The 21861-nt window shown below is 45.9% G+C and overlaps 1 protein-coding gene across 1 annotated transcript in view; it reads left to right on the plus strand.

Moving 5' to 3' along the window:
- Nucleotides 1–3074: 3074 nt before the first annotated feature.
- The window catches only part of DDX59 (DEAD-box helicase 59), a 223358-nt gene continuing 204571 nt past the window's right edge, over nt 3075–21861 (plus strand). The window contains exon 1 of the mRNA XM_069641229.1: nt 3075–4092. Coding sequence (XP_069497330.1) covers nt 3253–4092 — 840 coding nt within the window. The 5' untranslated portion in view covers nt 3075–3252. The remainder of the gene's footprint in view (nt 4093–21861) is intronic.

The following is a 21861-nucleotide window of genomic DNA, read 5'->3' on the forward strand; positions in this document are numbered from 1 at the left end:
CTGGAGGTGGCACAGCCCTATATATGTGCACACCGCAAGCCTTCCTGGTTGGGAAAAGCTGAAGAAAGGACTCATCTTGGCCCCCCTCCCCTTCAGCACCCTCGAGTTCCTGGGCTGGGTCCCTCAGCAACTGTGAAGCCCAGAAACCAACCCAAAGCTTGTTTACTGCCTCAAGATGCTTTTCGAGCTGACTTGACTATGCTAGACTCCCTTTGAGCTGCCACAGGAGGACCTGCAGTGCTACCTTTGGCCTTCATAGACCTTCAAAAGGCATATATGCCTTTTGAACAATCTCAATGCCGATTCGACTCAATGAAGAGCATTGTCAGTCTTGAACGCTGGCTTGACATCATGACAGCTACAGACTTGCTGTGTCTCAACTGCCAACTCAATCCATTAGAAGCATTGTGTTGACCTGACTCGAAAGCCAACTCGACCAGCAGAAATCCACTGACTTGACTTACCTCGACGCTGACTCAATCCACTGTGAGCCCTGTCTATAAGCCATCTCGATGCTGACTCATAATTGGGACAGCATTTCTTGATCCTCTCGACAGAAGGAAAGCTCCTAGAAGACTGGCTCAACACTGTTTATCCCAAAAGAAAAGAACTAAGGTAATGGAAGAGGTCCTCCCACTTTGTTCGCCTTAAAGGACTCTAGTGACTTTTAGGGCCCCCTTCTTTACCTTTTTCAAAGACATATTCGTAGACATTGCTGATGAAATCTTAAGTCTGAGCACTCCTTCCTAGCATTGGCCAGTACTGTTTTATTTGTTGTGTGTATTATGGTTAAACTAAAGCTCCTATTTTTTTTATAGAACCATGATTGGATGTTCTTTAATTTTGGTACCACAGAACTATGCTTGTTTGGATTGCTTCTGCCTCAGTAAACACCTCTCCTGAAAAGTAAAGAGTGGCCTTGCATGCGCTATCACAGCTAGAGGAACACAGGAAGTATGCCTGTTTTGTTGTGCATGTTTCACCTTTATGATTGGGATCACTGCTGGTTTAGGAATGATAGTGTCGGGGCTCAGTAGGAACTCTACTCATCCCTGTACTCCTGCAGAGCAGCTGTGATTTGGTCGTACAGACATAACAGAGACCGTGGCTACAAACATAAATCTAGATCTTGGGCTCTAGCTTGTAGGCCCATGCAGAAGAAACCCTACAAAGTACCAGACCTTCCTTTATAAGCCCCATCCAGAGATGAAAGTGTAATATAACTCATTGGTACGTCATGCCACCAGTTTGTTTGCCTTTTACAGAGCGTGCCTTTAGTTCAAAGGCCCAAGAAACTAGTCCTTGAAGCTTTTTCTTTCTCCTGAGCCAATTATAGAATCGACTCAGGCCGGACATTCAAGCACTGCATATATATATTTGTTTATTACCCAACTTCTTTTATTACATGTCTTAAATCACTGAAAGTACAGTGGGGTTAACTAGACTTTTCAGGTTGGCATTATCTTACATTCTGAGACTTATAGTTTACCATTCAGGACGTGAAAATTAAAGCTACAATGATATTCTGTTGGCTTAACATGTTGCCATAAGAATGTACATGTTGTCATGTGGCTTTATTATGCAATTTGTGTTTTTTTGTAAGTAAACTCCACAAGACATTATTACGGTAGACCTTGAAATCCAACAATTTGAGCCCAAGTTTGTGATCCTGGTCAACCCTGCTTCCCCCCACTGCCTCCTTAAGTACTTCATGTGCAGGCAAAGAGGACCAGAATGGGCGCACAGCCCCCAAATCCAGTGGTGTCACTAGGGGGGGGCAGGGCCCCTCCTCTGAAATCCTGCCCCCCCTTCTCTCCCCCACCTCAGCTGGGCTACTTTCTCTGCAGTGTCTCCAGTGCTGTGTCTGCCCGCACAGCACACACACAGGGCCACAATCAATAGTGCTGAGCTGTTAAGTTCCCCCTGCAGCCAAGAGCAGCCCCTCCAATCAGAGTTTAGCACATGAAACCGCTGATGGGTCATTGGTGACTTAATGTTTTGCTGCCTACAGTATGATGGGAGGGGAGGTGCAGCGGGGTGTGGTAGTTGGTGGGCACAAAAGATTCTCTGCAGGAGTGCTTCTGACTTCACACATTGCACTTTTATAGGCCCCCCCTTACCTTTGTCTGTGCCCCTCCTAAATTTGATTTCTGGTGATGCCACTGCTCAAACCCCCCACCATCTGTCCGTCGATCCCACTCCCTCCTTTTTGGATGCAACCAGAGTAGCACTAGTTCCTTTTTTCCACTTCCACCACTGACCCCATCCAGACCTACCCTTTTTGCAAAGCCCACCCATACATCCTTGTTCGCACTCAATGAAACACCTCTACAATGGGCGGCAATTATCGAAATATACCCCTAGCCCCACACATACTTGCCAACCCTACTGATTTAGGCAGTAGGCTACTGCTTTTTAAGCAGTCCTACCGCCTACAGATTTGGGGGACAGATCCTACTGCTTTTAACAGTGGCAGGTAATTTATGTGACTCTAAGGTAATTAATATGTCTGTGCAGTGGGCGGGTAAGTGATACATTTGAGTGATGGGCTCAGATCAATCCACTGACCTGACAGCTACATGACTCTGTCCTGCACTCTTGCCTGGACAGATCTTAGGTGAACCACCAGTGAAGGCAAGTGGCAGAGCGTACCGCCATTACAGAGCATCTGCCTATCAGACTGAGGAGGTAATCAGTCTCCATCTTGTTCAGTGTTCAACCTGCACTGCAGGAATAAATATGTACTGCCTGGGCTGCTGCTATAGAGCAGTGGCAAACGTTGCTTACCAGCTCTGTGTGATTATTTTCTGTGAAGTTAGTTAATTGAATTTGGTGTTAACTGACCATTCACAATTATACATTTTAAACATTTGAGCATCTTTCGATGTTGTGCTGTTTGATGGGTTGTGCATTTTAGAATTCTCCAGTGGTGCCAACAATGTATGTTTTGTAATTTCCTGTTTTGTCATTGTTATGCTAAGTATTATTTTTGAAACTTGAAAAATCCTACATCTTTTTGGTCACAGAAAGTTGGCAAGTATGCCCACATATCCGCCTGGAAAATTCGCAGGGACATTTTTTTCTTTCACACGGAGGATAGGTCTCCGTGTTGTATGGTGGGGGACGTGCCAACGTAAGACATGTGATGAGAGAACGTTGCTACGTCCTTTCCTTTAATGGGAAATGGCAATACTACTCTGTAAAATGTTACTGTGTTATGAGAGCTAGGAGCGCTCAATTCAACTGTGACCCATGTTTGTACCTCGGTCTCTGAAAGTGAAGAGGGCCGGTGTGGAAGAGAGCTTCCCGGCAAAGAGAAGCCGCTCTTGTTTGGGAGAAACTGACGTGCTAAGTACTTCATGTGCAGGCAAAGAATACCAGTATGGGCGCTCAGCCCAACTTTCCGATACGGGCTGCCCCGGAGGATCCGGCCTGTCAACCGAGATTTGCGCTGTATATTCACCCGCATCTCTTACCGATGCCTGCTCCCCAGCGGGCTCAGCCTTGCTCCCTGAAGCCCCTCTCCCACAGAGCTCCCCGGAAAACGCCGAGGAAGAGCCGGTGAAGTCATTCAGTAAGAACCAGCGATGGCCGGAGCCTGGGGAGCCAGTGTGCACGCAGTGCGGCCGTTACGGGGAGTACGTTTGCCATCAGACCGAGCAGGACGTGTGCAGTTTGGAGTGCAAGGCCCGGGGACTGCTGCAAGCTGGAGAAGGGCCGAAGCCGCCAGAGCATGCGGTGCCAACGCTGCCTCCAAATACGCCGCATTCACCCGAGCACCGCTACCGGTATCAGGAGCACCCATTCATCGCTCAACTGCAGGACGATCAGGTGCTGCGCTTGCAAGAACAGCTGGGCCTGTCTGTGCGGGGACCGAAGCCTCCGAGGCCCATTGTGGAGTTTGAGCACTGTGGTCTACCGAAGACGCTTCAAGAGAACTTATTCAGGGCTGGCTACGAGGTTCCCACCCGAGTGCAGATGCAGCTGCTGCCAGCTGGGCTAGCTGGCAGGGATGTCGTGGCCAGCGCAGACACTGGCTCTGGGAAGAGCCTGGCTTTTCTGCTACCCGTCATTACCAAGGCAATGGGACAGGTATGGCTAGCACAGCACATGAGTTTATGTACATGTTTAAGGAACCTAGTACAAATAGCATGGGTGCCGACTTTTGATTTTTAGTTAGGGGGCAACATATTTTCTATTTTGCACTTAACGAATCCTTAACCCACATGTCACAAAAGGTACCACGATGTGCACCAACAAGTGGTAAAACGCTAAAATCTTCGGCTAAAACATGGGTTTCTGTTGTAGGGTGTCCAAATGAATATAGAATAATGCTGTGCCTTTCATTCAGGAGCCTAGAAAAGCAAACCAGTATGAACGTAAAATACAGTTTATTTAAATTACCACTATGACATGTAATCTTTCCACGCAAATGTATTTTCACGTACAGTTGCCGCCTGATACATTAATCCATAATGGCGCAGTACATCAGAAAGACAATTTTAAATCAAAAAATGCTAACAACCTAAAATCTACCCAAGCGAGGGCCCATTATATGTGCCCATTCAAGCCATAGCCTCACGGCGGAGACATACAACAATGAGGTTACAATCAGCACTAATGTGCTGTGATTTGATGTAAAGCACAGGCCTACCCGCTGAGAATTAAGTCACGTGGAACCATTCCAGAGTTTTGATCCTTGCCTGCATAAATCGGATTAAAACGGAGACCATGGGGAGGAAGGTTCGAAGGGTTGGAAGAATACAAAGAATTATGAAACTTTAAGGGCCGTCTGAAAATGTCAGGGCTGGTAGGGCCTATTTCAAAAAGATATTTTGCAGACCCCTTCTCTACAGCTGGGAAAACGGTTAAGTTCAGAAGCAGTGGAGTGCTTGAATTAAAATGGAGTCAAAAGAATGCAGCAAGGGGGCTAATGGTTGCAGATTATCATGTCAAGGCATCCAGTGGGGAGATTACATGCTAAATGACCACTGACAAGTTTCTAATAGCTTTTTAACATTAGTGTGGTAATGGGAGAAGGCACCCGTGTAACACTGCAACACAGCGTTAAGAAGGTTGCTGGATACTGCAAGAGGCACGAGGGAGGTGATAGCTGGAAGGCACCAACAAATGCAACCTGTAATGTGTGCCCTGCAAAACGCACATTTAATCTCCTGAATTAAAGGACCATGTTGCTGTGTCCTAAGACTGCCAATGTACGTCCCCTCTATGGCTCGGAACTCATTTCAACTGAAAATGTTGATGGGGCCTGACGCTATCTGGCCATCAGAGTAAGATTTGGGAGGTGGGGTGATGACCATCATAATGAATGGTTTGCATTTTCTCAGCCCCGTTAGAAAGTGGGCCTCATAGAAGCCTTGTGCTTCAGGAGGCCTGTGGTTCTGCTGCACAGTTTGAAGGGTGGTAAATCCCTTCCTGTATCCTTGCTGCCTCTGCGAGGGTATGGATTAATTTTCAGTTTCCTATCTTTTTGTTTCTCAGAGTTTGTGTCTGTGTGTAAATGTCTCAGGACGAGTTCCATCTCACTCCTGTTTCCAATATCTCTCATCTCGCCTTCTCTCACCACACATTACTTCCCGCCCCATCCCTCATTCTTCTGCTCTGCCCTTTCCTACCCCCTCCTCCTCTCCAGATTTCCCTCTCTTCGATTCCTCTGTCAGTCTCTTAGGCAGCTTGACGTTATGGTTGCACACAACATTCTACGGCAGGTGCATTAACATGATGAGCTATCTTCTTGCAGGGACATGTGGCCCAGGAGCGGGTGGGGGCTAACTGGCCACTTAAGAGGGAGAGACAGACAGCAGCAAAATCATTTGGGTCGGGGCAGATGAAAGTCGAACAAAAAGGTATGGTTTGCAGGTGTAATGGCTGGACAAAACAATTCAGAAATTCTGAGAAGGAAAAATGGAAATAAAATGAAATGCACGATTTCTAACTTATTAAGCCCGGAAAGAACCCAGATGGCTCATTAAGAACCCAGCAATCCTTAAATTGTACCAACATACAGCCCTTACACCACTGACTAAACTGGCCCTAACCAGCGGATTGGAATCGTTTCTTGATAAAGCATGCAAATATCAACATGACATATAGGAGCCTGCGCTGTGCATCAATCCACCCAGCTCAACAGATATGTTTGGATGAGTGGTACTGTACCATGAGATGACTAAGTATCGCCAATATTTTTGCTGCCTGATCTGAAGAGAAACTTTATGGTGAAAACACATCTTATAATGTGCAGAGTCACTATCTGCAATGTGTAGGAAAGAAGGTTTCCTGGTACTCAAGGTAAGTTATAATGGGTCTTTAATGTCCAGTTCCAGCTCTTCCATCAAACATTAGGATTGTAGGGGAAACACAGGATACAAGTATAAGGGAGAAAACACTGGGACAGTCCCACACCCCATCAACACCTTTGCTTACTGAAAAGCCAACCGTCAATAATAGAACAGATGAACCTCCACATTCCACATGACACCCTCACCATTCCACAGCCTAGTTATGAGCCTATGCTCATAAGCATAGATTATAACACTTCCCCCTCCCTTGGGAAACAAAGAACGAGGGAAAATGACCAGCATTGTACCCAAGTCATCACAAAACAAGCACTGAACTACAGAACACAGCGGCCATCCATGTCCGTAATTGCAGCACCCAACATAAGGAAATCTTTCACTGGGCCAACGGGACCACTACCATAAATGCTCCACAGGCCCACACGGACCATCAACAAACACCGCACCACCACATGACCAAACTCCAGATCAAATGCCGATGTAATTCCTAGGTTTCAAAATACCACCTAAAATTCCACCAGAAACTACACAAACCCGCGATGGAAACCTAAAAGGAACACAAATAACAAATAATGCACTACCACCGTTCCGAGCTGCACCTCGGAACCCAGGACTGCCACTCCCAGATGACGCAGTTCATTAGAGAACACAACTTCCTAACCAACCTATACCACCATCGCACAAACATCTTCCCACTCTGGTCTGCACCCCAGAGTCTCGGAACTGCCACCACCGAGCACAACCCAGCTCAACAGAGCACAACAAAAGCGAGGGACCAGGCTAATACTAAACAAGCAAACCACTCCACAGTAATCTTACAAAGAGAATTACCAAAAGTCCTACAACGCATCTGACTGAATATGGCTTAACAACACATCTTAACACGCCCCAACCAACCGGTATAAAACAAACCTGGGGCAAACCCGTACAACGCCAAGGCACATGGCATGAGATTGAACTACCCTTGGAATTCGCTAACCTCTAACATGGCTATGTGCAAAAAAATGTACTCCCCACATGAAACGCCTATCATGCACACAACACCTCTTACATAGCCATGTGCATGTGGAAAATTCCCTACATGGCACTTAAGAAGACCAAAACACTGAGTAATAACCGTGTACTCGCCACATAACGCCAATGGAATGGTGGACCCACCAGCCTAAAACCGGAAAAGTAACAGTATACTGACCACAGAACACCACCCAGTTTCGTGGACCCAATCCGGCATCCACAACCTAAAAACTGGAAAGAATGGACCCACAAGCATCCATTATTTCAGATTGACATCCCACAATACAACATTGTGAACTCTCCCGGATGTCACAACATTGACCTGCATAAAGGCACATAAAACTTGTATACGCCGCCGCCACCGCACACACACCTAATAAAACCTGAGTATGCGCATACTCAATAAATACCTGAACAGCATATCGCGTGAAGCCACCGGGCCATCCACAATTATTATAGATGACGAGTAAGAAGCAATGGAAATGAAGCGACATAGATCCACCCGGACATCTACACCTAAGCCAAACACCAAACCCAAAGATTGGCATGAAAAACTTCATAGCCATATTGACACTACATTCACCCACTCACCTCACAAAACAACAAGAAAACAAAACATCATTGTACATTTCATACAATTCACATTTCTTGGTACAATTTGCATTACAATTGCTTTTCATTACATTCCCAATGAACGTTGTCCCTTAGACCACTAGCCTCAAGTCCAATATATTCCAGTCCTTAGGAAAAACCACCCGCCAGTCCAGCGTGTTATAGCCCCATTGTCAAAATTCCAATGCAACACACTGTGCTACGTAAAGATGAAAACACCACCCACATGTCCTTGCTTCCCACATAAGGAATAAACCCTCTAATCCATGGAAGCACCACCCTAAACAGTGAGCATAGACTAACAGAATTTCAAAATATGGCTTATCATGGCAACTATGGCTTAACATGGCCACAACAAAACACACCACTGGGAAGGGACAACGGCCTCACAACATTAGCCCCTTACTCTAACCGGAAGCTACACCTCGCACCCCTAAGAGTTGAGCCACGACATAAAGGACAACGACACACTGGCCCAAGACACTAACCTTGTCTATCAGTTACTTGATCTTCTTCGAGTCCACACGGTTCATTGAAGGGCCCAAACACGAATCCAGGAAGTGAAGATAAGTGACACTACATCCAGCGCCGGCACAAAAGTCCCCCTCTCACCATTCACCGTCCTCTGCTGAACGTCCAAGACCAGGACTGTGCATGTGGAATCCCATCGGGACCAAGTATAAGGGAGAAAACACTGGGACAGCCCCACACCCCATCAACACCTTTGCTCACTGAGGCTTCTTTATTGGCAACCAGCCTAAGCCCAGCAGTGCTGAGCCTACATTACAGCTCTCCAGATCAACTGCTAACCGTCCTCTTGGAATGTAGAACCATAACATAAGCAAACATGACATCAGAGCATGGGTGGAATCCAAGAGCAATTATAACACTTCTCCCCCCTTTATTCAACAAAGAAACAACCACCCTAAAGTCCACACTCAAACCCTCACACATGTCGGCAACGCGGACCGGTGTGCTGTCTGGCCTGCGCTCCCCAAACTGGGTCGAGTGCGGTGCTCCCACAGCGACAGAAACAGGTGAGGAGCTCCGTGACCCTTCCCCACTCCCGCTAGCAACGCTAACGGTGCCCATTTCCACGCCCCTTTTACCGGAGCGCAGCGCCAGGGAATCCGGGGATAGCAGAGAGAGGGAGAGCGGGAGAGCGGCCCATTTCCTCGCAGCGCCGCAGAGTCCGGAGACAGCAGAGAGGGGGAGAGCAGTGAGCAGCCCATTTCCATGCCCTCCTTGCCGGAGCCCAGCGCCGCAGAGTCCGGCGACAGCGGAGAGGGGGAGAGCGGTGAGTCGGGAAACAGACGATCGAGGAGCCGGCAGCTCTGGCCCACGCGCAACTGCGGTCCCAGCTCTCCGGCTGGTTCAGCGTAGTGCTTCTCCTTTTTCCACGGACATCTGAGGAGGAAGTCACCAGCAAGGGGGAGAGCGGAGACTGAGCTCTCTTGCCGGGCAGAGTCCCAACCCACGCAGAAGCTGTCCGTCCAGCAGTGGAGGAAGGAGTACCAAAGGGGCGTTCCCCTTTTTCGCTCGGAGAGGAAAATGTAACCCTGTGTCTACTAATCTGACATTGTTCTAACTATCTATTATCCAGAAGGCCTGGAAAGCATGGACAGTGATTAGAGGAAGTTGAACGGTGCCCTTCCAAGTAAACTTGCCAGCCAGTTTGCATCTGTCCCAACATGCAGCACAACAATGCGCGTCCGCCCCCAGCCTTTCTGGCCAGTCCCGGTGAACCTCCAATTGTATGGGACTTATGGGTTGACACGTTAAGTTTACCTAAGGGCGGCAGGTGGCGCCAAATTTACAGATGATGAAAAAGAGGCTGCTCTACTCAATTGTTTGGGAACTGAAGGACTCAGACTGTTCAGGCATCTTCCTGGCCCCAATGTGCATGCTGCCCCTGCTGCTCCCGCGGAAGGAGCTGAAGGGGGTGATGCCCTACCAGGAGTAGTACTAGCCTATGAAACAGCCTTAGGAAAATTGAAAGCGAGGTTTGGCAAGAGAGCCAATGTGGTACTTGAGAGATATCACTTTTTCTCGAGAGCTCAAGATTCCAGTGAAGGCATTGATGCTTATGTAACCGCTCTACGTACTTTAATAGCAACGTGCAAATTCACAGGCACCATAGACGAGTACATCCGTGATCAAGTGATGATGCGGACGTGTGATGTGCATGTCCGAGAGACTATGGATAGAGAAAGATCCACCTCTAGATAAGGTCATTGAGATAGCCCGTGCAATTGAAGAATCCAGGAAAAGTGTGAGAGTGATGACTGATAAGGGGTAAGCTGTACATGCTGTGATTCCGCGCGGGACTACGCAAGCTAAAGGGAGGAATAAAGACAACAGGGCTGTGTCTTCCTCGAAGGACCTGTGCAGGAAATGTGGGTGGCGTGGCCATGTAGCGGGTGCAAAGGGGTGTCCTGCTGCCAATGTGGTTTGTAGGAAATGCAAAGCTAAGGGACATTATGCCCGCATGTGTAGGGGTGTCCTATCCATCAAGGACTCGGTGAAGATTGTGGACACTAATGATGATGATGATGTGCAATAGTGGGCTACATGGGTTGTTCAGACGGGAGTGAGAGAAGTGTGCCTGAGGGTTCATTGCTGAGTGTGGAGAACTGCAAGAAAAGAGCTTGGGCAACGCTCATGGTTAATGGCGTCCCGTTGGAAATGATGCTGGACACAGGGTCTCCATACACTATGATATCCCCAGAGCTATATGAATCCAAGTTCCACAAAAGAGTATCTGATTTATCCTCTCCTGACATAAACCCATACGCTTATGGGCGTCTACCCATTAAAGTCCTGGGATTTGAATGGGCTGACATAGAGTTTCAAGGTAGAACAGCTAGGGGCAAGTTGTACATGGCCCACAAGGGTCACCCCGTTGTTGGGTGGGAAGAACAAGCTGCTCTGGAGCTGTTGATTAGACCCGGGAAACTTGTTCCAGTGATGAGTCTGACTGAAGAGAACAATTGTACTGTGTGGTCTCGGGGCATCACGGCTGAAATTTTGGAGAGTGGGTTTCCCTCAGTTTTTACTTCTAAGTTGGGCAAATTGAAGGGTTTTGCACACAAGATAGTTCTCAAGAGAGGTGTAGTACCTGTTGTCCACAAAGTCAGAAGGGTCCCCATCATGGCTCGTGATGCTTTAAAGGAGGAACTGCACAAACTCAAGGAATCTGGGGTCATAGAAGATGTAGAGTGTTCAGAATGGTTGGCCCCAGTGGTGTTGGCACGCAAGGGTGATGGGAGGAATGAGGATGTGTGTAGACCTCAGAGATCTCAATTCATGCATTTGGGTTGATAGACACCCCCTACCCAATATTAACGAGATGCTTTCCTTGGTATCAGGGGCTTCATGTTTTTCTACTTTTGATCTCACGTCTGTCTATCACCAGATAGACCTGCACAAGGAATCTCGCCCACTCGCATCCTTCGTGACCCCTTTTGGCGCATTCCGTTTTTTGTAGGATGCCCTTCGGCTTGGCCTCCGCTGCGGCGGTTTTTCAGAGGATTATGCAAAAACTCTTTGGGGACATTAAGGGGGTGGAATGTTTCCAGGATGACATCCTTGTGTGGGGTAGATCACAAGCTGAGCATGATTGCAGGGTTCTTAAAGTGATGGGTGTCTTGAAGGATTGTGGTCTCACTGTCAAAGTTAGCAAATGTAAAGTAGGGGTTCCCAGTGTGACTTATTTGGGACATTCATTGGACGCTGAGGGTATTCATCCCAAGGCAGAGTTGGTGACGGCTTTGAGTGATGCACCGGCCCCGGTAAACAAGGACCAGTTGAGATCCTTCATGGGTCTTGCGGAGTATTATAGTAGATTTGTGCCTTCGTATGCTGAAGAAAGGTGTGCATTTTGCATGGTCGGATCAGTGTCAGGCGGAATTTGTCAGGTTGAAGGAAGAGATTGAACAAGCCCCGTCCCTAGGGTCCTTCTCTCCGGCCAGGAAAACATTTCTTACTGTGAATGCGAGTGAGTATGGCATAGGTGATGTTTTGGAGCAAAGGGTGGATGGTGAACTGCGACCTATTGTTTTTGCATCTAGAGTGCTCAGAGAGGCTGAAGGTAGGTATGCCGTCATAGAGAGGGAGGCTCTCGCTGCTGTGTGGGCCTCCAAATATTTCAGGACCTTTGTGTGGGGAATCGAATACACCCTGCGTACGGACCACAAGCCTTTAGTGCATGTGTTGACCACTAAAGGGTTATCACACACGTCTTCAAGGATCATGAGGTGGATGGCCGATATGGCGGAGTTTAATTTCAAAGTTGAGTATGTCCCGGGAACTAGCAATGCGGTAGCGGATTGTCTGTCGCACTTTCCGAAATCTGACGGTGATCTTGGGCTCCAAGATGTGGCAGGGGACTATTGTAGCCTGGTTGCCAGTGTGGTGCCCGCAGTGTCGGAACATGAGTGGGGTACAGAATGTGCAGCTGATCCTGAGCTGATGGAAATGAAGACGGCGCTTAGCAGTGAAGTTTTAGGTCCAGCTTTGTCAAAATCCTATGGCCAGGTCTGGGAAGAATTGTCGGTGGGTCCATGGGGTGTGGCTAGAGGCCTGAGGTTGATTCCTCCTCGTTCCCTTAGAGGGAAACTTGTTGACTTGGCCCATGAGGGGCATATACGGAGGTCCATGACCAAGAGAAGGCTCAGAGAAGATTATTGAAGGCCCCAAATGGATGCTGATGTGGAGGACGTGGTGAAGGATTGTGCAGCTTGTTACACTAGTGACAAGAGCAAGGTTCCCGCTCCCCAACCTATTTATCCGGTGGAACTACCCCGTGATGTGTGGTCCAAGGTGGCGCTTGACATAATGGGCCCCATTGATGCATTGGGGGGAGGTTTAAGGTTTATTGTCGTTATGGTGGATTATACATCTCGATGGGTGGAGGCCACAGCTTTGTCTACGGTTACCGCTGAGAAAGTGGTGGAGTTCCTCTCTGCAGTGTTTGACAGGGAGGGTGTGCCTGCAGGTTTAGTTACTGACAATGGGTCATCATAGAGTTGCACTATACAACCCACAAGCCAACGGTCTGGTAGAACGCATGATTCATTTTATCAAGGGGGCCATCCAGTTGGCTCTTGCCAATGGTCTTCCGTGGAGAAGAGTGGTGTCAGAATCAGTGGTGTCAGAATCACTTAAGGCTTACCCCATCTATTGTTACTGGTCATTCTCCTTTTGAGCTAATGCGAGGGAGGAAAACTGGCTCCAAGTTGAGAGTGCCAGCCCTGGGTGGCGGTGTTCAGACACAGGTGGACATGCGGGAAGTTTTGGATCGAGTTTGGAGCAAGCAAGAACGGTTCTTGAGTGAGCAAATGGCCCGTAGGAAGCCCCTTCCTGTGAAGATTGGTGATTGGGTTCAGATTAGGAATCCTAGGTTTGTGGCCAAGGGTCTCAGCAAATACTTAAATCCATGCAAAGTGGTCAAGCGTGGTCGTGGCTATGTAAAACTTGATGATGGATCCACCTGGAGTCTCAGGCGTGTAGTAGTGGTGGACAAGGAGAAAGTGGTTTCTGCGGGTGGTGAGTCTAGTGTGCCCGGTAAAGGTTCAAGAGATGCTGGGGTGGGTTGTGATGTCCCCTTAGAAGGCTCAGCAGTCCGGGAGGAGAATGAGGGACTAGTTAACTTGCAGCCCATTGTTAGTGGAGCGGCTCTTGATCCCCAGGGTGTTGAAGAACATTCCTTTCTCATCACTGTGCCTGATTCTGGTGTTAGGGATGTTCCGGTGGATGAATGTGAAGTGTCCGCTGCTGGGGCGACCGACTCTATTCCTACACATACTCGGTCTGGCAGGGAGAGGAAGGTTCCCTCCAAGTACAAAGAGTTTGTTTTGGGTGCTGGTGTTTAGTAGCACCTCTTAGTTTTTGGTATTTCTTCCTTGCTCTTGTGGGCAAACTATTTTATAGTTGGAGTTAATATTGAGTGAATGTCAGTCTGGTGTGGTGTGTGTCTGTGTGTGTGTGATTGTTGGTCGAGTGTGTGAGGGTTTGAGTGTGGACCTTAGGGTGGTTGTTTCTTTGTTGAATAAAGGGGGGAGAAGTGTTATAATGGTGGCCTGTGGAGTATTTATGGTAGTGGTCCGGTTGGCCCAGTGAAAGATTTCCTTATGTTGGGTGCTGCAATTACGGACATGGACGTCCGCTGTGTTCTGTAGTTCAGTGCTTGTTTTGTGATGACTCGGGTACAATGCTGGTCATTTTCCCTCGTTCTTTGTTTGTTTCCCAAGGGAGGGGGAAGTGTTATAATCTTTGCTTATGAGCATAGGCTCATAACACTCCCCACAAAATCTGTCCCAAAACGCGGCGAGTACTGAAAACACTTTTTACGCACAGAGGATCCCTTGTGGTCCTCTTTGGTTTGGGTAGCCTCTGCTTCCTAAAGTCCTCCGAAAGTTGGGAATAGCTTTGGTCATAGCAGCAGACCATCCCCTGACTCTTTGAACCTGTTTTCACCCTTCAGAAATCTGCCCCTAACTTTGCCAGCTTCCTAGAAAGGTGCTTTGGGACTTTTACGCACGACCGCTCGCTTTTACATGCACCTCGAACCTTAAACCCAAGGCTCCACTCATCGTAGGGTTGGACCTATTAAGTTAGGGTTTTTCATTTCTGAAGATTATCTGCCTTTTTCCTGTGCAGGTATTGGTGGAGTTTCTAACTTTATCGCATTGGCTCCAGTGGCTATTTATATATTTTACATAGTGTGTTGTGTGTGCAGTATTTTGCTATTACTTTTCAATATTCACTTGTGTTTATTCTTGGGCCTAATAAATTGTATATTTTTGTATACTTCTGTCTAATGGTAATTCTTGGTGTTTCACTGTGTGTGCTCATCAAAGACCTCTGATCACCGTGAGACTTAGCCTTGAAAGCTCCCCAAGCTACGGTGAATTGGTCTGGCTATTTTCCCAGAAGTGTACCCCGTTTCACTAACGAGGGTGGCCTCCTAAATATCTGTCCATCAGGCCAGAGTTTAGAAATCCATTCTAACAAATGGCAATCTTACAATCTAACAACAACTTAACAATGTCTAAACAACCACTTTAAAAAAGCGGAATAGCTTGGATGCTATTTACCCTGGTTTCCCTGTGTGCTTTGATACAGTCAATCTTGAGTCACCGATTTGATAACTAAACTGTAACAAAGCATTCGCAAAAAGTTGTAAACGGTCGTAATTCGATTTCATCTAACATAAATACAAGAACACAATTTGAGTATGGAAAACGCCTCACGCACAAAGTTCTATTAAAGGTACAATAGATGCTAAATGATGACTATTACTATTATTTGTATATCTGTGGCCCATGTGTATCTTCAATTTCGACTGCTTCAGTAGTAGACTCATTGAGCATATCACATTCAACACAAATTGTATAGTATTTATTTGAAGTTGACTTGTTAATTCACAAAGATTAAATCTTCATAAGTAAAGTTGTCTGTTCATTTTGCACCATAAGTTATTCAATCATACAACACAAAATGGTAAATCATTAAATCAATTGAATACATTTTTTGTAAAAATATGTATTCTTTAAAAAGATACAGTAGATCATTGAAAGTAAATATAACATTTTAAAAATAAATGATTTTGAAATGTTACTTTTGAACTTCACTGTCGCAGGGAATTGGCGTTTGAGTTAGTACTATGCTGTCATCCTTCAAAAATAAACAGATAACATTTTTGACACCAAAAATAAGCTGTATTGTCATGTTGATTTTCACAAATGGCACTTTAGATGTCAAGCAACATTTATATTAATGCATACATCGCAAGGGTTCGAAATTGAGGGAAGCAGGGAGCTATTTTCTCCTGTTTGTAGTCTAAAGGAGTCTGGTTAGTTTAACACCAACCAGGAGCTACCTTTTGGCTCCACAGGCCAACTACTGATGCTGAACAAACACATCTATGTGAATTTGACTCTGTGTTTGGGCTAATCTATAAATAAAACATTCAGACACATCTATACAACATTTAAAGAAACACGGTTATAAATAAAGGACAACATTATATGTTTGCATTTTATGTGGAAGTTAGTTTTGCGCAACACTCGTCATTCCGCATAGGTAGCTCCTGGTCAGGGGTTACTTCTGGACACCCAGAAGCTGCTTTTAGCTCCTGCTTATCCAATCCGAAATTCGAGCCTGCCCCCCTATAGGAGGTCGAGTACAAGGTACTTGCAAGCAGGGGCTTCCCCAAAACCATTGGGAGGGGTGTGAGCTGATCGTAAGCTAGGTAAGAAGTGTGAGATTGGGGGAGTGAGAGAGTGGTTTTCTCGGGAATAACCCCATCAATGTGACTGAATGTAGGTGGCTGGCGGTGGCATTGAAAGAATCTATCACTCAGTTTAAGGAATTAAAACGGCAACTTTAGCACAGATGATCATTTTAATGTCATTTCATGGAATGTGCAGGGTTTTGGGCAATACATGGGGAATAATCTTTTTCACTCCTGCTTTTGCAGGAAGTTTGGCTGGTGTCTTGCCCCAACTTTGATGTGTATTATGTGGCTTTTAAACCTGCTACTAAAGGGAGCCTAGGGTGTCCATCTTGGGGTAAGGGTGCCGGCGGGGAGGCTTATCGCTGCAGTGCGTAATGATTCAGGTTTTAAACTGATAAATCTGTGGGAATTGGGCAGGGGCGTGTTGGTAGTAACCCTTTCACAGGAACTTAATCAAGTCCAGTTATATTATTTGGTGGTGAATATTTATTGGCAACAATCTCATGTGGATTTGGGGACTTTTTTGGGGAGATTAGCCATACTTCTTGAGGAGAGGTACACTGCAAGGTGTAGTGGTAATGTAATTGTTGCTGGGGACTTGACCTGCACCTGTTGGTTTGCCCCTCCTTCTGAAGGTGATTGTGTGCAATTTGGGGGCTTCATTGGGAGAATCAATTAAATGTCGACAAGGGAATTTGTGGCGACGGACAATGGTTGAATGGGGTCTGTTCGGGTTTAATGACTGTAATCACCAAACCTACTCTGAATCTATACGTGCCACAAGGTTAATCCGTTCTCTGTTCTGAGTTATGTTTTTTTTTTACTAGAAGCGTATTGGACATATGCACAGACTTTCATATTAAGGACTCCTTTCTGAGTGATCCTAATGTTAGTGGCAAACTTTAACATTCCCCCCAAAAAAGGGGAAGAGCGCAGACACTGCTCTCTTTTAGTAAACTGTCGCCTGAATAGGCTAAAATGGAACAATAACAATACTGAACGTTGTTCTTATATAAATATTGAACATTTTTAAACTCCTTTCTGGAGCAGAAGTTGTTAATATATTCTACTGCTAATTTTTTTATTTCTTTTATTCAAGATTTCATTTTACCACTAACAAAAAAAAGAATAGGAAGGAGAAGGCTGGGAAATATCACCGAATAGTTTTGATCAGGAAGGCCAACCCCCCAGAAAATTGAGCAAGAAAGTAATTGGAGAAATTAGACTAAGTGAGAGGGATATGACCAGTTTTATGTCAGTTTCATGCAGCAAGAAATGCAAAGGTATAAGAATTGGTGCAAATCCCATCGTCCCATTCTTTTACAGCATGATGGTGGAGCCTATGCTGGCCATTATCTCTGGGAACATGGAAACCGATTTTTGGTCTATTAACGCTCTTGAAACCCAACTGCCAGTTTGCTAATCTAATCCCCATTTAGGGGATGTATGGTTGGAGTTTTGGGTGTATGGGCTGGTGGCTTTATTCCCATGGATAGCACACATGTTGGGATTGTAGCAAACTATTGCTGTTAGCCGAGTGTGTATATATAGGCAAACCAGTTAAAAATTAACCTCTCTAAAACTAATCTGATGAAATGTTCTCTTAGTAAAAAGCCTAGCAAATTTGCATGGCTAATTGATAAGGCTAGACTGATTACTAGTAGTGATCTTGTCTATTTGGGATTCCTGATATCAGCCTATCCGAATAAATCTTAGTACAGAGAACCTAATTGGGGAAGCTAGTATGTTAGCAGCCCAAATGGGAGAGGTTAACAGGAAATTGGGGACATTTCCAGTCCTCCAATTCTATATTGGTAAATCAATCCCAAAACGAATATATGGTTTAGAAGTTTTGCCCATGTGGTTGGTGGATGAGCTGGGTTATTATGAGGTGTTTCTGTGGAGGAGAGTCTTGTATTTCATACCAAAATGTCTTCCTTTTAACTATGATACACCATGAATTGGGTTTGCAATCAACACATAGTAGGGTGGTGTGGAAACAGCAGGCCCTTTACAGGAAAATACTATGCCCTCCTACGAACACGATGTACGCTGATATGTATCCTGCTGCTTTGAAGTGTTCTGGCTTTCCAATAAGTGACTTTGTGAACCACTGTTGTATCCAGCTTGACGAATTATATCTGTCTCAGGAAATCTTTATTTCTAATCCAAGAAAAGTAAAGCTGGTAGTGACTCTCTGAGGGACTGGATGCAAAGGGGGGGGGGAGGCCCTGGCTGGCATGCTTTTTACGCACACTTAAAGTTAGATCATAAGGGAGTGGGCACGACAGAGCCTTATTTGGAGAGATTTCCTAATAGGAGTTGGAGGGATAATTTCATGAGGTTCTGATTGAATGTCCTGGAAATGAAAGAAATAGTGTGTATAAGGAGCCAACTGCTCAGGAAATTGGTATTTTGTCGCTTCTGTAGCAATCTGAAGGAGATTTAGAACTTGAGCCACTTAGTCTTATTTTGTGCAGCACTTCTGCCCCTGCAAATAGACATTTTTTGGAAATGTGTCCACAATCTTGCACATGTGGACTTGGGGAATTTGTGGTTGAGGGTTTTGGGGGGAGAATCTGTGTCGTTGACTCTTGCAGTCCTTCGATTCTGACAGAATCTGAAATTAATTTAGTCCCTTGTGGGCCTATCATTTTTACAGAAGCTGAAATTGATGTAATCAGTTGGTAATATTGGATGTTGAGTATCCAAGTTTTAGTCTGTATCGAGCCTGTCGCATTAGTCCATTTACAGTGTTTATTATTTTATCTATGATGAAAATAGTATGATTGTTGTCTTTTGGGTTTTACTTCATTGTGATATGGAAGTGTATTGTTTGTTACATTGTAACTTGGCGTTTTTTTTTAACTTACATTTTATTGGCTTTTTATTTTCCTTTGTACCAACAGTCGCCATGAACACATGAGCAAAACTCTTCCCCTTCCCAACTGACCCCCTTCCCCCCCTCTTAACACTTGTCAATGTTCCGTCATGAATATTATCGTTGACAGCAATTGCAAGGCATTTGGGGTCGACCATTAGGTTCCAGTTACCAGTATAACACACAGGCTCCCATACTCCACTGGTAAAAGGGTATGTATCCCACAAGACAGGTTATCTCGAGCCACCCAACTCTTGAACACATTCCAAAACCTATCCCTTATCCGGGTGATGCCCAAGCAGGGGTGGGGTCACCGTCCCACTTCACAACCCACCTCCCACCCAGAGTGCCTGTCTCACGCCAGGCGTCAACCTTCTTTTTCATCCCACCAGGTAATGAAGGGTCCCCATTTTTCTTGAAAAGATCTCATACGATCGTTCATTATTGCAGTGCAGTAAATTTTTCCATTCCCATAATCTCTTGGAGTTTTATCTCTCACTCTGACTTGGAGGGGACCTTTTTAATTTTTCCATCTTTGGGCCATCACCAGCCTCCCCACCCTGAGCATCGCCTGCCACATCCTGGGAAATCTGTATTCCTCCCTGTCCGTTGACAGAATGCCCAGCAACATCTGGATTGGGTCTAGAGTGAGCTGTAACCCAGTAATCTCCCTTATGCAGTCCAAGAGTTTGCCCCAAATATTTGTTATTCCTGGGCAGTGCCACCACGTATGGGGAAAGTGGCTCTACCTGACCACAAGCTCTGGGGCAAAGTGGGGAGACTCTTTGGAACATCCTAGATACTTTAAGGGTTTGCCTGTGCCAGTTTTGAGGTTGCGTTCCATGATGGATGTGAAGAGATTCCCGTGAAAGCTGATCTTCAAGATCTTTGCCCGATCTTACTCCCTATGGTCTCCACAGGCCAGACACGTCCACAATATCTATTAAAAGTCTGCCTCCCTGTGAGGTCTGCAGAGATGAGGGTTTTGTATAATTTTGAGGGGATCCACTTACTATTAACTGAGGAGTTTAAAACCTGCTCAAACGGAGTAAGTTCTCTGGACAAGAGAGCGTGCCATTTCTGGTCTGCAATCGCTTAAGTCGAAGGTAGTCAACAATGGTAATTGTGTCCTTCCCTAAGAACTCATCCACTTCCACGAATTTAAGAAATTCACCCTCCTTGAATAGTTGGTCTGCCCATTCCAGCGTTGAGCATGGCAAAATCCCTAGCCAGATAAGTGAAGTGCAGAAGCCCACACAGATGTCATGGGAGAAGGGTCCTCCTATTTGCTTTCTTTTTCCAAACCGTCTCGAGCGCTCCCAGGGTTTGGTGTTCCCTTAGCCAGCTAGATAATTCACTATGGATCGCCCATAATGGAGCCCTCACTTTATGAGGATGAGTTTCCCAATCTTCTAAATACGTCCGATGGGATCTATATCTTCCCTCATTTATTTCTAGGAGCACCTGTAGTTGGGAGGCTTGTTAGTGGTGGAGGAAGTCTAGGAAAACCAAAGCCTCCAAGGTCCCTTGGGAGTGGCTCTTTTCACCCTTGGTTGTTTGGTCTGCCATATGAACCTACTAATCGACCCATTCCGCTCGCTGGAGAAGCTTTGTGGGACAATGCTTGGAAGAGCTGTAAACGGGTAACGAAGGAGCTGGAGAATGTTTGTCTTGACGAAGGTCCTACAACTGTACCAAGTTGGGTCCCATCTTTTCAGGTCCCAGTTTATGGCTTTTAGAAAGGGGTTAAAAATAGCTTGTTTTAAATTAGTTGGATCTCTTGTGAGGTAGACCCCTACATATTCAATGGGTAATTTTTCCACCCTCATACCCAAAAGTCTTGTTCTGGAATCCCACTGGGAAGCACACTCTCCCATATGCATTAGACATGATTTATCAATGTTTATTCTTGGGCACGAGAACTGTTCAAACTTCTCGGTTTGGAGAAGATGTTCAGGGAGAGAGCACCGGGTGTCCGAGAGCCGAAGATATCATTGGCAAAAAGGAATAGTTAAAATTCTACCTGCCCACACGTTATCCCCCCTGTAGTGGATTGATTAGTTCTAGTAGCGATAGCTAATGGCTCCATGGATATGGCATAAAGCAGGGGCAATAAGGGGCACCACTGTCGTGTCCCTCTCAAAGTGAAATGATGTAGAAAATACTCAATTGACCTGTAACTTTGCGGTCAGGGATCTGTATAGTGCTTGAACCCATTTCCGAAAGTTCTCTCCAAACCCATTTTCTCAAACTCTCATATAAAGCCACTCAACCCAATCAAAGACTCTGATTCTATCGATACAAGGCAGGCATCCTGGCCTACTGATCTTGCTTGATGCATCAAATTGGTAGTTTTTCTAATGTTATCGGAGCCCTGCCTGCCCTGAATAAAGCCAACTTGGTCTGCATGGATAACAAAGGGGAGGAGACAATGGTCCATTTCCCAGGATTATTTCTAGTATTTTTACGTTATTTAGCAAGGAGATTGGTCTAATAGGAGGAACAGAGTGATGGATTCCTGCCCTCCTTGTAGATAACCACAATAATAGCTTCCATCATTGTATCCGGGATCGTGTCGCCTGTAGGGCCATGTTGAAGACTCTCACCAAATAGGATGCCTGGGTCGATGGTACATTTTGTGAAATTTTCCTAGAGAAGGCATGACTGCCAGAGGTCACTTCTGACTTCATAGTCTTGGTTGTTTGAATTGCTTCTTCGGGTGAGATAGGAAACTCTAGGGAGAAGCCAAGTATTTACCTGGGTTTGATGTCCCAGGCAGCTGAGCTGGAATGACCTGT

This window comes from Ambystoma mexicanum, chromosome 1q, assembly GCF_040938575.1.
Source record: "Ambystoma mexicanum isolate Mex_15411 chromosome 1q, UKY_AmexF1_1, whole genome shotgun sequence".
Taxonomy (NCBI): Eukaryota; Metazoa; Chordata; class Amphibia; order Caudata; family Ambystomatidae; genus Ambystoma; species Ambystoma mexicanum.